The sequence below is a fragment of the Leuciscus leuciscus genome (assembly GCF_965113295.1).
Source record: "Leuciscus leuciscus genome assembly, chromosome: 1".
NCBI lineage: Eukaryota > Metazoa > Chordata > Actinopteri > Cypriniformes > Leuciscidae > Leuciscus > Leuciscus leuciscus.
This window is the reverse complement of record NC_138725.1, coordinates 6,247,830-6,262,829: the sequence shown is the minus strand read 5'-3', so window position 1 is coordinate 6,262,829 and position 15,000 is coordinate 6,247,830. Positions and strand designations below refer to the sequence as shown.

Sequence of the window (15,000 nt, the reverse complement as noted above, 5' to 3'; positions counted from 1 at the left end):
CACACACACTCTCTCTCTCTCTCTCTCTCACACACACACACACACACACACACACACACACACACACACACACAGTCTTTCTCTATCACTCACACACACTCTCACTCTCTCTCTCTCTCTCTCTCTCTCTCTCTCAGAGTGCTGTGGTGCGAGTGAGTCTATTCTTTCTTTCTTTCTTTCTTTCTTTTTACACTGTCCCTGTTTTGGGGTTTTTGGTTTAAAAATTGTTTGAAAAGAATACAAAGAAAGTTTAAGGAGTGTGGGGTTTGAGGAATGCTGTTAACCAGCGTTTTGCTGGTTAGCAATGGCGGGTCCAAGCCAAACAAAGTTTGAGCAGCTTTCACGCAGGCACGGGATAAAACTCGCGCCTGTGATGAACTGCTCTGTGGAGGATTGTAGTTTAGCTGTGGGTAACGCTGTTGGTTTTAATAGCATAATATCTGCTTCTCGAATGAACAGTGCTGTGGTTATCTTCCTTGATACCATTGAAAACGTAAACAGTGTAGTGCAGACTGGAGTAGTAATTCAGGACACTTTTACTCCAGTAATACCGCTGGTTCAGCCGGCAAGAAAGATAACATTCATTCACCACCTTTCATTAAAGATGAGCTCTTGATTAATGAATTGTCTAGGCATGGAAAAGTTGTCTCACAAATGAAAAGGATCCCATTAGGGTGTAAATCGCCTTTGCTTAAGCATGTTGTGTGTTTTAGAAGGCAACTACATATGATCCTAAAGAGTGATTTGGATGAACTGAATGTGTCGTTTAAATTCAAAATTGACGGCTTTGATTACGTTGTGTTTGTATCATCTGATACTATGAAGTGTTTTGGCTGTGGGCGAACAGGACACGTTAGGCGTGCGTGTCCTGAGAGAGCAGATGAGTTAGACCTAGAGCCAGAGTATGGAGGTATTTTTGGTGCAAAACTACTGAACGCCTGTGACAGTGGAATTTGAAGTTGTAGAGAATAGCCACACATGTGTATCAGTAAATTTGAAGTCACAGAGAGAAATGTTTTAAGAGTTGCAAACTTGTAGACTTTTTTTTATCTTCCACAAACACAACACAACAGTTACACCTTCTCAAATTCTTCATTGCAGGTGCACAAATCCTATTCTACAAATCACAAATTAAGAAACTCATACGCTCACATTTTTGCTACAGTTGCTGCAGTGAATATGGTGCAAAACGCATTTACACACCCGCATCAAGAAATGTGAAGTCACGGAGATATTTTGCTCATCTGCAAATCAGTATGTGAATTCATCCAATGAGAGTTGCACACTTGTAGAATATTTTCTCACAAATGTCTTGTATATTTTTCTAGCACAAACACAAGTACATAACTACAGCTGCTTGAATCTGCTGCGACCAATCTCAAACACTGTTTTTCGCTTTCAAGTGACAAGTTTCGCGCGCTCTCCCTTTTGCACCAAGTGCACCGTGAAATGTGGGGCAAAAGTGAGTTGTGCATCTGTAGAGGCAGTGGGCGGAGCCTACATGAATATTCATGAGTTTCCCTGGCATGCGCGTGGAACTGCTCATTCTAGTTCACGCTCCTCGTTTCTCAGCAGGTTTAATGGATTATTTCAAAAAAGGTAAATATAGTTTCAGCGCGAACTTAAACTACAATTGTGTATCGTTTTGTTAAATTCATAATGTTTTTATTAATTCGTCACTAACTGAATGATTGCTGGCATTCACTTCGTGTAGGCCTATATACAGTAGCTACAGCAAACTTCAACTCGCCGTATAAATTGCACCTTGCGAAGCTTTAAAACTGTGGCTTTTACTAATTATTATCATTTGTTGATTGCAATAAATTAAATAAACCCTCATAAATGAATCTGGACTAACACTTTATAAAATATATATATAATATATCCTGGTCTGATTGTTCTTAAATTCTTGTTCGTTTAAATAAGCCAAATCATTTAAGACCAAACTCAAGCATGAATGTGTTGCTTTAATATAAACAAAATTGTATGGACAAAAGTGGATAAATTACATTTGATACAACTAGGTTACTGTAAATGAGAAACAAAAAACACTTAACATTATTTTACGCAATATAATAAGCCACCAATTTGATGTTCTAAAAAAAAATATTTACAAACATACTGGCAAAATAATGTAACAATATTATTTTTAATGTTTTGATTGCAAGGTGTGCTTGTGCTGGTTTTGATTTAATAATATACACAGTTCAAAAGTTTGGTATTAGTAAGGTTCTAAGGTAAGGTACCTCTAAGGTACCAAGACTACATTTATCTGAAAAACAGTAATATTGTGAAATATTTGTATCAACTGTTTTCTATTTTAATGTTTTAAAAAAAATCAGAAATCATTCTAATACTGATTTGCTGCTCAAGAAACATTTCTGATTATTATCACAGTTGAAAATGGTTGTGCTGCTTAATGAAGTGTGGAAATTGACCTTGCCTGCTATAAAAGTATAACATTTCTTAAATCATATTGATTCCAAACTTTTGTCATGCAAATCTTAAATACCAGAATGTCATGTTTTAACATTGATCCAACAAAGTTTAAAGGTTTCATTTTCAAGAGTTCAAGTCAGAAGTAGATCATGCATTTGTATCAATTGTCATCATTGTGTATCATCCAGGCACACAGAGCAACACATAAGGTCAAAGAAAGAACATGACAAAGAGAAACATCAGTATAGGGTGCAAAATGTTTATTTGGACATGGATATGGTTGTGGAGTTATTTCCCAGAGATTATTGCCAGAGATGACACAGTTGTAAAGCTTCATAAGGTAAGGTATCAGAAGAGCTTAGCAATAAATAAATTAAATGGTAATGGTTCATGTATTTAGAAATATTCTGCTCTTCTGTTGGAAATAAGTGTTGCTGTAATCATTCAGGTGTTCAGGAATTTTTGGTTTTACGGTAAAAGTGGAACGTTATTTTATTTTTATTTTTTTATTGCAGTGACATTCAACAAATGATAACAAAAGACAGTTTAAAGCATTGCAATGTACAGAGGAAAAGCACAACGAAATGAACGAGTTGAAGTTTGTGCTTTATATAGGCCTACACGAAGTGAATGCCAGCAATCATTCAGTCAGTGACGAATGCACAAAACGTGCAAACTAATAAAAACATTATGAACTTTATGAAATGATACACAATTGTAGTTTAAGTTAGCGCTGAAACTATATTTACCTTTTTTTAAATGATCCATTAAACCTGCTGAGGAGCGTGAACTAGAATGAGCAATTCCACGCGCATGCTCTTATTACGTAAAATAATGTTAAGTGTTTTTTGTTTCTCATTTACAGTAACCTAGTTGTATCAAATGTAATTTATCCACTTTTGTCCATACAATTTTGTTTATATTAAAGCAACACATTCATGCTTGAGTTTGGTCTTAAATGATTTGGCTTATTTAAACGAACAAGAATTTAAGAACAATCACACCAGGATATATTATATATATTTTATAAAGTGTTAGTCCACAGATACATTTATGAGGGTTTATTTAATTTATTGCAATCAACAAATGATAATAATTAGTAAAAGCCACAGTTTTAAAGCTTCGCAAGGTGCAATTTATACGACGAGTTGAAGTTTGCTGTAGCTACTGTATATAGGCCTACACGAAGTGAATGCCAGCAATCATTCAGTCAGTGACGAATTAATAAAAACATTATGAATTTAACAAAACGATACACAATTGTAGTTTAAGTTCGCGCTGAAACTATATTTACCTTTTTTGAAATAATCCATTAAACCTGCTGAGAAACGAGGAGCGTGAACTAGAATGAGCAGTTCCACGTGCATGCCTGGGAAACTCATGAATATTCATGTAGGCTCCGCCCACTGCCTCTACAGATGCACAACTCACTTTTGCCCCACATTTCACGGTGCACTTGGTGCAAAAGGGAGAGCGCGCGAAACTTGTCACTTGAAAGAGAAAAACAGTGTTTGAGATTGGTCGCAGCAGATTCAAGCAGCTGTAGTTATGTACTTGTGTTTGTGCTAGAAAAATATACAAGACATTTGTGAGAAAATATTCTACAAGTGTGCAACTCTCATTGGATGAATTCACATACTGATTTGCAGATGAGCTAAATTTCTCCGTGACTTCACATTTCTTGATGCGGGTGTGTAAATGTGTTTTGCACCATATTCACTGCAGCAACTGTAGCAAAAATGTGAGCGTATGAGTTTCTTAATTTGTGATTTGTAGAATAGGATTTGTGCACCTGCAATGAAGAATTTGAGAAGGTGTAACTGTTGTGTTGTGTTTGTGGAAGATAAAAAAAAGTCTACAAGTTTGCAACTCTTAAAACATTTCTCTCTGTGACTTCAAATTTACTGATACACATGTGTGGCTATTCTCTACAACTTCAAATTCCACTGTCACAGGCGTTCAGTAGTTTTGCACCAAAAATACCTCCATACCAGAGCCGGGGCCAAGCGGAGAAACCGCGCGCGATAACAGTAGCGCGATGGTGACGGAGGATTCTGTTAGTGAAGATGATGATGACGGCAGTAATGCCGCGGGGCGAAATACAGAAAGTGGGGAGAAAGAAACTGATACAGTGTCTATTGTTGTTGTTAATGTGGCTGAGTCTATTGTGGAGGAGGAAGAGATGGTGACAGACATTGCTTGTGATGAAACACTTTTCAAAGTACCCAATACTAAGAGAAAGAGAAATAGGAAGAGTACGGAAATGGCAAAAATGAGTAGACAAACAAAAACAGAATCTGATAAACTTGATACTGAAGGCAGGATGATTGATGATTCTGATGGTGAAGTAGTGGACAGTAGGACAGGACGAAGTCGACGCAGTGATTACAACTTTGACTAAATAAAATCATTCCTGCAAAGAACGAAAAATGTGAAAAATGTCCAGTTTGAGGAGTTTTTTGCTGACCGCAGAATGTTTATTAACTCAGTGACAATGCTAATGAGAAGTGAAGGAGGGGAACAGTTTACAGTTCAAGAAATATACAGATTAAAGAAACTTGTTTCCAAACTGAAATTAGAAGTACAAACTGAAGATGGCTTCGAAACCACATAATCGCTGTTTTCCTATGTTTTGTTTGGTTTATGTCCCCTCATACTATTTATTTTAATGAGTGTGATGAGGGTGAGCTCTCTTAATTTGAATGGAGCCCGAGATATACATAAAAGAGCAATGCTGTTTGAGCTTATCAGACAAAAGACTATTGATGTAACATTTGTCCAAGAAACACACAGTGACTGTATTAATGAAATTGACTGGAAAAAAGAGTGGGAGGGTGAAGTGTTTCTTACTCACATGAGCTCTACTAGAGGAGGGGTGGCTGTCCTTTTTGCTAAGAATTTCTCACCTATCTCATGTGAGGTTAAACATGTGATACCTGGCAGACTAATATTTTTAAGTGTTCAGTTTGAAAAATTCAAGGCTGTTTTTATTAATGTTTATGCACCAACAAATGGTAATGAAAGAGTACTCTTTCTCAAAAATGTAAATACAATTCTACAGAATTGTAGTTCTGATGATTTTCTGTTTTTGGGCGGGGACTTTAATTGTACAGGGAATTATAGTCTAGATCGGAATCATATGGAACCTCATATTGCTTCAAGTCGTGCTTTAAATGAACTGATTGAGACTCATAGTTTATGTGATCTATGGAGGGATCTAAATAATAATGTAAGACAATACACGTGGTTGCATAATAGAGAGAATTTTATTTCTTTAGCCAGATTGGATAGGTTTTATTGTTTTAAGCATCAGTTTAATGTTGTGAAAAGTTGTTTTATTACACCAACTGGTTTTTCTGATCATTGTCTAGTCACATGCAATGTGTTTATAACAAATGTGAAGCCAAAGAGTACATATTGGCATTTTAACACTTCCCTGTTAAGTGATGTGAATTTTAGAGGTGTTTTTGTTTCTTTTTGGAATGATTTTAAATTAAGAAAACTATGCTTTGAAAATTTACGTCAGTGGTGGGACTATGGGAAGGTTGAAGTTAAAGTACTTTGTCAACAGTATACTTTCAGTGTCTCTCGGGACATCACTAGATCAATGAAAAAACTTGAATCTGAAATAATGGAGGCACAAGGGTTAGCAGAGAATACTGGGGAGGGAAGACATATCGAGACACTTAAAACTAAGACATCTCTTCTGTCAGATTTGCTCGGCATTAAAGCAAAGGGGGCTTTGGTCCGATCGCGCTTTCAAAACTTAACGCAAATGGATGCCCCATCTAAGTTTTTCTTTAGTCTCGAAAAAAAGAACGGTCAGAGTCGCTATATTCACTCCTTACGCTCTGAAAACGGGCAGGAATTGACAAAGACATCTGATATTAGAAAACGAGCTGTACAGTTCTATGAAAAATTGTATAGTAGTGAATATAGAAAGGACGAGGAGTTGTCTGCTTGCTTCTATGAAGGTCTGCCAAATGTCTTGGAGGACTCAAAGGCAGAGCTGGAGAGGCCTCTTTCGGAAGAGGAGCTTCTGAACGCTCTCAAGGGCATGGAGAGTGGAAAAGCTCCTGGGATGGATGGACTCCCAGCTGAGTTTTATAAAGAGTTTTGGACTGTGCTGGGCGAGGACCTGCTGGCTGTCCTGAATGAAAGCTTGGCTGATGGCTCTTTGCCCCTGAGCTGTAGGAGAGCAGTGATCACATTGCTACCTAAAAAGGGTGATTTGCAGGAGATTAAGAACTGGAGACCTGTGAGTTTGCTTTGTTCTGATCTTAAAGTCCTTTCTAAGACTCTGGCTAACAGACTGAGAAAAGTGATGGGGCAGGTCATTCATTTTGATCAGACATATTGTGTGCCGGGTAGGTCAATCACAGATAATGTGTGTCTCATACGGGATATTTGAAGTGTTTCGAGTCTTTTAGGGGTAAATTTGGGGTTTATCTCTATTGACCAGGAGAAGGCTTTCGATAGAGTTGAGCATCAGTATTTATGGGACACCCTAGAAGCTTTTGGTTTTAGTTCTGTTTTTGTTGATATGATTAAAGTGTTGTACCAGGACACTGAGAGTTTACTGAAGGTCAATGGTGGTTTGAGTGCCCCGTTTAAAGCTAGTAGAGGAATCAGACAAGGTTGTGCTCTGTCTGGTATGCTTTACTCCTTAGCTATTGAACCAATGCTGAATAACTTAAGAAATAGGATTAAAGGTTTAACATTGAATCATGATATGCAACATCAAATTTCAGCTTATGCCGATGATGTTATGGTTTTGGTAAATTGGCAACAAGACATTAATCAGCTGGTTTCTGTTGTTAATGATTTTGGAATAATTTCAGCTGCAAAAATTAATTGGGAGAAGAGTGAAGCACTGGCTGTTGGGAAATGGGAGGAAGGGATGCCAAAACTACCTGGTGGGATGAGTTGGAAGAAAGAAGGGTTAAAATATCTAGGAGTACATCTTGGGGATTTAAACACCCAACAAAAGAACTGGGAAGGGGTGATTGAAAAAATAGAAGGAAAATTGAAAAAAATGGAAATGGATTCACTCACAATTGTCATTTAGAGGAAGAGTTTTAATAATCAACATCTTGGTTGCCTCTACATTGTGGCATAGGTTATCTTGTGTGGATCCACCTGTTGGACTACTGTCCCGATTACAGGTAATCCGAGTTAATTTTTTTGGGGATTGTTTACACTGGGTTCCCCAAAGTGTGATCTTTCTTCCGAAAGAAGAGGGAGGACAAGGCTTGGTGCACTTACCGAGCAGACATGCTACTTTTCGTCTGCAGTTTATTCAGAAATTTCTGACTGGCACTGCTGAGCTTGTGTGGAGGAAGATGGCAAAAACGATTTTGCACACAGTAGATGGACTTGGACTGGATGCTGCGCTGTTTCTAATGGATGCTAAGCAACTACGTTTGGCTGGAGTGCCTCGTTTTTATTTTGAACTTTTCAAAGTGTGGGGACTTTTAAATGTTTGCAGACTGGAAGAGACCAATTCTTTGTATTGGTTACTTGAAGAACCTCTAATCAGAGGAGCTCGCATGGATATTGCGGGTGAGAATGTTCGGGACTTACGCAGATACTGTGTGCTTCTAAAACTGTGGCATTGAGGCACATAGTTAACGTGGCCGGACCTGAGATGAGTGATATAAATGCAGTAGCTACTCTGTTGGGTCAGAGGTCAATGCGCCACACGCTAACCATAATGGATATGTGGAAAACAAGACTGACAAAGGAGGAATTGACTTTAATAAAGGATTTTAAGAATGGAAGAGTGACTCTGGACATAAGAGACCCTTTTCCAAAACTTGGGATTACACCAGACTTAAAAGAAATGTCAGGTCCTTTGTTGGATCTCAACGGACTGCAGGATTTAGATCTGAATGAAGTCGGAGGGAAAGTGATGTATAAATGCTTTGTAAAAGTTTTTAATAAAGGAACACTAAATGGGAGGGTTGATACAGTGTGGAGGGATAAGCTTGGGTTGAAAGAGGACATGAAACCTGTGTGGAGAGTGCTGTACAAACCACCATTGACCAAACGATCTGGTGACTTACAATGGCAAATATTGCATGGGGCTGTGGCTGTCAACGCTTTTGTTTCAGTCATTAATCCAGATACTGATGATAAATGTGTGTTTTGTGGATCTAGAGAAACTATTTGTCACTGTTATTTGGAGTGTAAAAGACTTCAAACGCTTTTTAATTTGTTGGATTTGGTATGTGATAAATGTGGGGAAAAGTTTACTCCAGATGTTTTCATTGTAGGGGCAGGATACAATCAAAAGCAAAAGATTAAATGGCAGCTGCTTAATTTTCTGTTTGGACAGGCAAAGCTCGCAATTTATAAAACAAGGAAGAACAGAATGGAAAATAGTGGTGGTCAGGAGATTACAGCTTTATTTAAAGCTTTTATCAAGTCAAGAATTGTTGTGGAGTTTAAGTACTACAAAGCAATGAATGATATAGAAACTTTCAAATTACAGTGGTGTTACAATTCAGTTTTTTGTACGGTTGTGGAGGAGGAGTTATTTTTTGAACTTGTGTGGATTTGAAATTGTTGTAATTTATTCTTTTATATCATGATTGAATAAAGTTTGTTATTAAAAATCTAAAATCTCTCTCTCTCTCTCTCTCTCTCTCTCTCTCTCTCTCTCACAGTCTCTCACACACACACTCACTCACTCTCTCTCTCTCTCTCTCACACACACACACACACACACACACACACACACACACACAGTCTTTCTCTCTCACACACAGTCTCTCTCACACACACACACTCACTCTCTCTCTCTCTCTCTCACTCTCTCACACACACACTCACACATCAGTGTTTCCCCTATAAATTTTTCCAGCAGCGGTGCTGTTACGTGCCGGAGGTTGTTACCAAGCTGCTCGCGGGGGGTTCGGGGGCATGCACCCCCGGAAGATTTTTTTTTTTTAATTACCCCTTAAACCATGACTTCTGTCAAGTTTTGTGGATAGAAATGGACATTTTGAGACACACAAATTTGACATACCATCAACAGAAGGCATGATTATTGCAGCACGTACCTTGAACTGGTCACAAACAGGATTAGGACAGGATTATTGTTATTTGTTTTTCTTTTGTGTTAATTTTCAGCTGTAAGGTAGAAATTGATAGTGGAAAAATGAAACTCTTTCCACCTTACCTGCACTACTGATCTTTTTTTCTGTAACACACTTTAGCACTTAGATACATCATCATGTAACCAGTACTTTCATTTATTTTATCCTGTAGACATTTTGAACATTAAAATCCAAATGAAACTTTTCATTAGTTTAAAAGGTGACTAGCTTGCATAGCCTATTTTACTTCACTAACCTCCAGAGACGTGCAAAGAGTTCATCAGGGGCAGGGGCTCAAATGTAAGAAATGGGCAATATGTATAAAAAAAAAATTAAAAAAAAAAAAATATCTGAGGGGGATGTATGGTTTACATATATATATATTACGGCTGGGAATCGATACATTTTTTTAAAACTTATTAATCGCACAATTTGCTGTGATTAATCGCATTTCCCCCAAACTTGTAATCATCCAAATTTAAATGTAGAATCACTAATTAAATAAAAAAACACACAAAAAAGGGGAAAAAAAATAAAAATGTCCACACAAATTGGACAGAAAATAGCCCTATATTAAAATATAAAACACCAATATATTATTCTTCATTCAGTTCTATGCAACTGACTAATTATCAAAATAAAGTATAGTCATACAAAGCTATTATTACCAGAGCATGTGATCAGAGCAGGTCATTTTACCATTGTTGCCCAGCATGGCTATACCAGTTCAGCAAACAGAAGTCTACTACTGTGAAATGTCACGTTTTTTGAGCGGACTTTGCTTTTCCAGTGCGTGATCGGTAGCCAACATGATTGGAGCGTTTGGGCCGTTAAGGAGCAGAACGCGCAGCGCAAAGACGGAGCGGAACATTGAGCAGAGAGCGCAGTGCGCCGACACACACTCACACGAACCATGAAGAGAGGCACGCCTGAGAAAACGAGCGCGTCGCGTCGCTTCTATATGAGCACGCTTACCGCGCGCCCACATTTGAAATATTTGCATGTGAACGTGAATGTGAAGTGAACGGCCCCTTATGGCAACGTGACATTAGCCTAATCAAAAATATTTCCATTTGCTCTTTCCTTGTCAACAAGTGGATTCAGAGCCATCACATTAGCAGCGCCGCCGGTCGCCATGTTTCAGTGTAGATTGTGAAGATTGTAGATTTCAGTGAAGATTTTGCTGCGCCGCTGCTTAATACATTGTAGGGGAAACACTGCACACATACACTGCCTCTCTCTCTCTCTCACACACTGTCTCTCTCTCTCTACCTCTCACACACACACACACACACACACACACACACACACACACACACACACACTGTCTCTCTCAATCACACACACTCTCTCTCTACCTCTCTCACACACACACACACAGTCTTTCTCTCACACACACACACACACACACACACACACACACACACACACACACACACGGCCTCTCTCTCACACACACTGTCTCTCTCTCAATCACACACACTCTCTCTACCTCTCTCACACACACACACACACACACACACACTCAGTCTTTCTCACACACACACACACACACTGCCTCTCACACACTGTCTCTCTCTCTCACACACACACACACAGTCTTTCTCACACACAGTCTTTCTCTCTCTCTCTCTCTCTCTCTCTCTCTCTCTCTCTCTCTCTCTCTCTCTCTCTCTCTCTCACACACAGTCACACACACACACACACACACACACTGGCCCTCATTTATCAAAAGTGCGTACACCCAAAACCACGGTGACTTTGAGATTTATCAATATGGACGTTGACGTACGGCACGCTCTAATCCTACGCCAGCTCAGGAGGTGGTGTACATGTACACACGCTCTAATCCTACGCCAGCTCAGGAGGTGGTGCACATGTACGCACGCTCTAATCCTACGCCAGCTCAGGAGGTGGTGTACATGTACACACGCTCTAATCCTACGCCAGCTCAGGAGGTGGTGTACATGTACACACGCTCTAATCCTACGCCAGCTCAGGAGGTGGTGTACATGTACGCACGCTCTAATCCTACGCCAGCTCAGGAGGTGGTGTACATGTACGCACGCTCTAATCCTACGCCAGCTCAGGAGGTGGTGTACATGTACGCACGCTCTAATCCTACGCCAGCTCAGGAGGTGGTGTACATGTACGCACGCTCTAATCCTACGCCAGCTCAGGAGGTGGTGTACATGTACGCACGCTCTAATCCTACGCCAGCTCAGGAGGTGGTGTACATGTACGCACGCTCTAATCCTACGCCAGCTCAGGAGGTGGTGTACATGTACGCACGCTCTAATCCTACGCCAGCTCAGGAGGTGGTGTACATGTACGCACGCTCTAATCCTACGCCAGCTCAGGAGGTGGTGTACATGTACGCACGCTCTAATCCTACGCCAGCTCAGGAGGTGGTGTACATGTACGCACGCTCTAATCCTACGCCAGCTCAGGAGGTGGTGTACATGTACGCACGCTCTAATCCTACGCCAGCTCAGGAGGTGGTGTACATGTACGCACGCTCTAATCCTACGCCAGCTCAGGAGGTGGTGTACATGTACGCACGCTCAAATCCTACGCCAGCTCAGGAGGTGGTGTACATGTACACACGCTCTAATCCTACGCCAGCTCAGGAGGTGGTGTACATGTACGCACGCTCTAATCCTACGCCAGCTCAGGAGGTGGTGTACATGTACACACGCTCAAACCCTACGCCAGCTCAGGAGGTGGTGTACATGTACACACGCTCTAATCCTACGCCAGCTCAGGAGGTGGTGTACATGTACACACGCTCTAATCCTACGCCAGCTCAGGAGGTGGTGTACATGTACACACGCTCTAATCCTACGCCAGCTCAGGAGGTGGTGTACATGTACACACGCTCAAACCCTACGCCAGCTCAGGAGGTGGTGTACATGTACGCACGCTCTAATCCTACGCCAGCTCAGGAGGTGGTGTACATGTACACACGCTCTAATCCTACGCCAGCTCAGGAGGTGGTGTACATGTACACACGCTCAAACCCTACGCCAGCTCAGGAGGTGGTGTACATGTACACACGCTCTAATCCTACGCCAGCTCAGGAGGTGGTGTACATGTACACACGCTCAAACCCTACGCCAGCTCAGGAGGTGGTGTACATGTACACACGCTCAAACCCTACGCCAGCTCAGGAGGTGGTGTACATGTACGCACGCTCAAACCCTACGCCAGCTCAGGAGGTGGTGTACATGTACACACGCTCTAATCCTACGCCAGCTCAGGAGGTGGTGTATATGTACACACGTTTTGAGTTAGTGTGGAAATGTGCAGAAAAACAATTCCTAACACCACAAAACGCACTGACAAACTAAAAGATATGATATATTATGACCCACTGTAAAAAACAAACAAAAAAACAATATAGTAATTATAAACTTCAGTGTTTATTTTTGTGCAACATGGACTTCAATGTTTAATTTGTGTGACTTTACCAAAGCATTTGATTTGTAGGCATATGTATTCCTTCAGTTGCGAGCCTGTGCGCTTTACCTGACGTTTCAAGCCTTGTTTATACTTTGGCCTGGCTCCGCAGCGCGAGTCTCCGCAGACTGCGCGCGCACCTCCCCAAATATGACGCCCTAGCATGAGAATGCGTTGGTAATACTCTATACTCGACGCGCTCGCCGTCGTACTATTCTTTGAAACGATGGTTAGGCCCGGCAGGTGCGCACGGACTGGGTTCAGTAATGAAAGGCTTTCAATGACCAAAAAATAATTCAGACTGACAAAATAATAAAAATGACATTCTTCTTTTAAATAATACTGTAATAATAATAATACAAATAATAATAATAATAATAACGACATTCTTCTTCTAAATAACAATAAGCGTCATTAATAATAAAAAACATAATAATAATAAGAATATTACAAATTGTCATGCAATTATTAATGTGAATGAATGGTACTCCACATCACATCATCATCACTATTGTACACCCCAATACATGTGACGTGATACGAAATTAAATGCTAATTGTTTCAAAACACGTGCTGTAAAATAATGCATTGTGATAGGTCATTTGCTCATCCAAGTTTCTCTTCTTTGCCGTCTTCCGTGTGTCTATGGCGTAAAATGAGGGCGTGGGGGAAGCGGAGACTTGAATATATAGGGGCGTGTTATTCTAATGACGATCGTTTTCAGCCGCGGCATTTATCAAGGTCAGGTATTGCGTACACCTGGATTTCAAATGTACGCACAACTTCATAAATCAGGCGGTGAGAGGAGTGTAAGCATAATCTTACGCCAACATATACGCCCGTTTCTACGCAAGATTGATAAATGAGGGCCATTGTCTCTCTCTATCACACACACACACACACACACACACTCTCTCTCTACTTCTCTCTCACACACACAGTCTTTCTCACACAGTCTCTCTCTCTCTCTCTCTCTCTCTCTCTCTCTCACACACACACACACAGTCTTTCTCACACACAGTCTCTCTCTCTCTCTCTCTCTCTCTCTCTCTCTCTCGCACACACACACACACACACTCTCTCTCTACTTCTCTCTCACACACACAGTCTTTCTCACACAGTCTCTCTCTCTCTCTCTCTCTCTCTCTCTCTCTCACACACACACACACAGTCTTTCTCACACACAGTCTCTCTCTCTCTCTCTCTCTCTCTCTCTCTCTCTCTCTCTCACACACACACACACAGTCTTTCTCACACACAGTCTCTCTCTCTCTCTCTCTCTCTCTCTCTCTCTCTCTCGCACACACATTGGCCCTCATTTATCATTCTTGCGTAGAAACGGGCGTATATGTTGGCGTAAGATTATGCTTACACTCCTCTCACCGCCTGATTTATGAAGCTGTGCGTACCTTTGAAATCCAGGTGTACGCAATACCTGCCCTTGATAAATGCCGCGGCTGGAAACGATCGTCATTAGAATAACACGCCCCTATATATTCAAGTCTCCGCTTCCCCCACGCCCTCATTTTACGCCATAGACACACGGAAGACAGCAAAGAAGAGAAACTTGGATGAGCAAATGACCTATCACAATGCATTATTTTACAGCATTAATACAAACAATTAGCATTTAATTTCATATCACGTCACATGTATTGGGGTGTACAATAGTGATGATGATGTGATGTGGAGTACCATTCATTCACATTAATAATTGCATGACAATTTGTAATATTCTTCTTCTTATTATGATTTTTATTATTAATGACGCTTATTGTTATTTAGAAGAAGAATGTCGTTATTATTATTATTTGTATTATTATTATTATAATTATTTAAAAGAAGAATGTCATTTTTATTATTTTGTCAGTCTGAATTATTTTTTGGTCATTGAAAGCCTTTTATTACTGAACCCAGTCCGTGCGCACCTGCCGGGCCTAACCATCGTTTCAAAGAATAGTACGAGTATCTCGTCCGTTTGGGGAGGTGCGCAGTCTGCGGA

At 40.4% G+C, this 15,000-nt stretch overlaps 2 protein-coding genes across 2 annotated transcripts in view; one reads left to right on the top strand and one right to left on the bottom strand.

Moving 5' to 3' along the window:
- The window catches only part of LOC309474055 (uncharacterized protein), a gene marked incomplete at its 3' end in the record, with an annotated part of 169,306 nt that overhangs the window by 81,472 nt on the left and 72,834 nt on the right, over positions 1–15,000 (bottom strand). The gene's annotated exons all lie outside the window — the stretch shown is intronic.
- LOC309508218 (uncharacterized protein) overlaps positions 11,317–15,000 on the top strand; it is a gene marked incomplete at its 3' end in the record, with an annotated part of 18,938 nt that continues 15,254 nt past the window's right edge. Inside the window, exons 1-2 of the mRNA XM_082182736.1 lie at positions 11,317–11,362; positions 11,543–12,267. Of these exons, the coding sequence (XP_082038862.1) occupies positions 11,552–12,267 (716 nt within the window). The 5' untranslated portion in view covers positions 11,317–11,362; positions 11,543–11,551. The remainder of the gene's footprint in view (positions 11,363–11,542; positions 12,268–15,000) is intronic.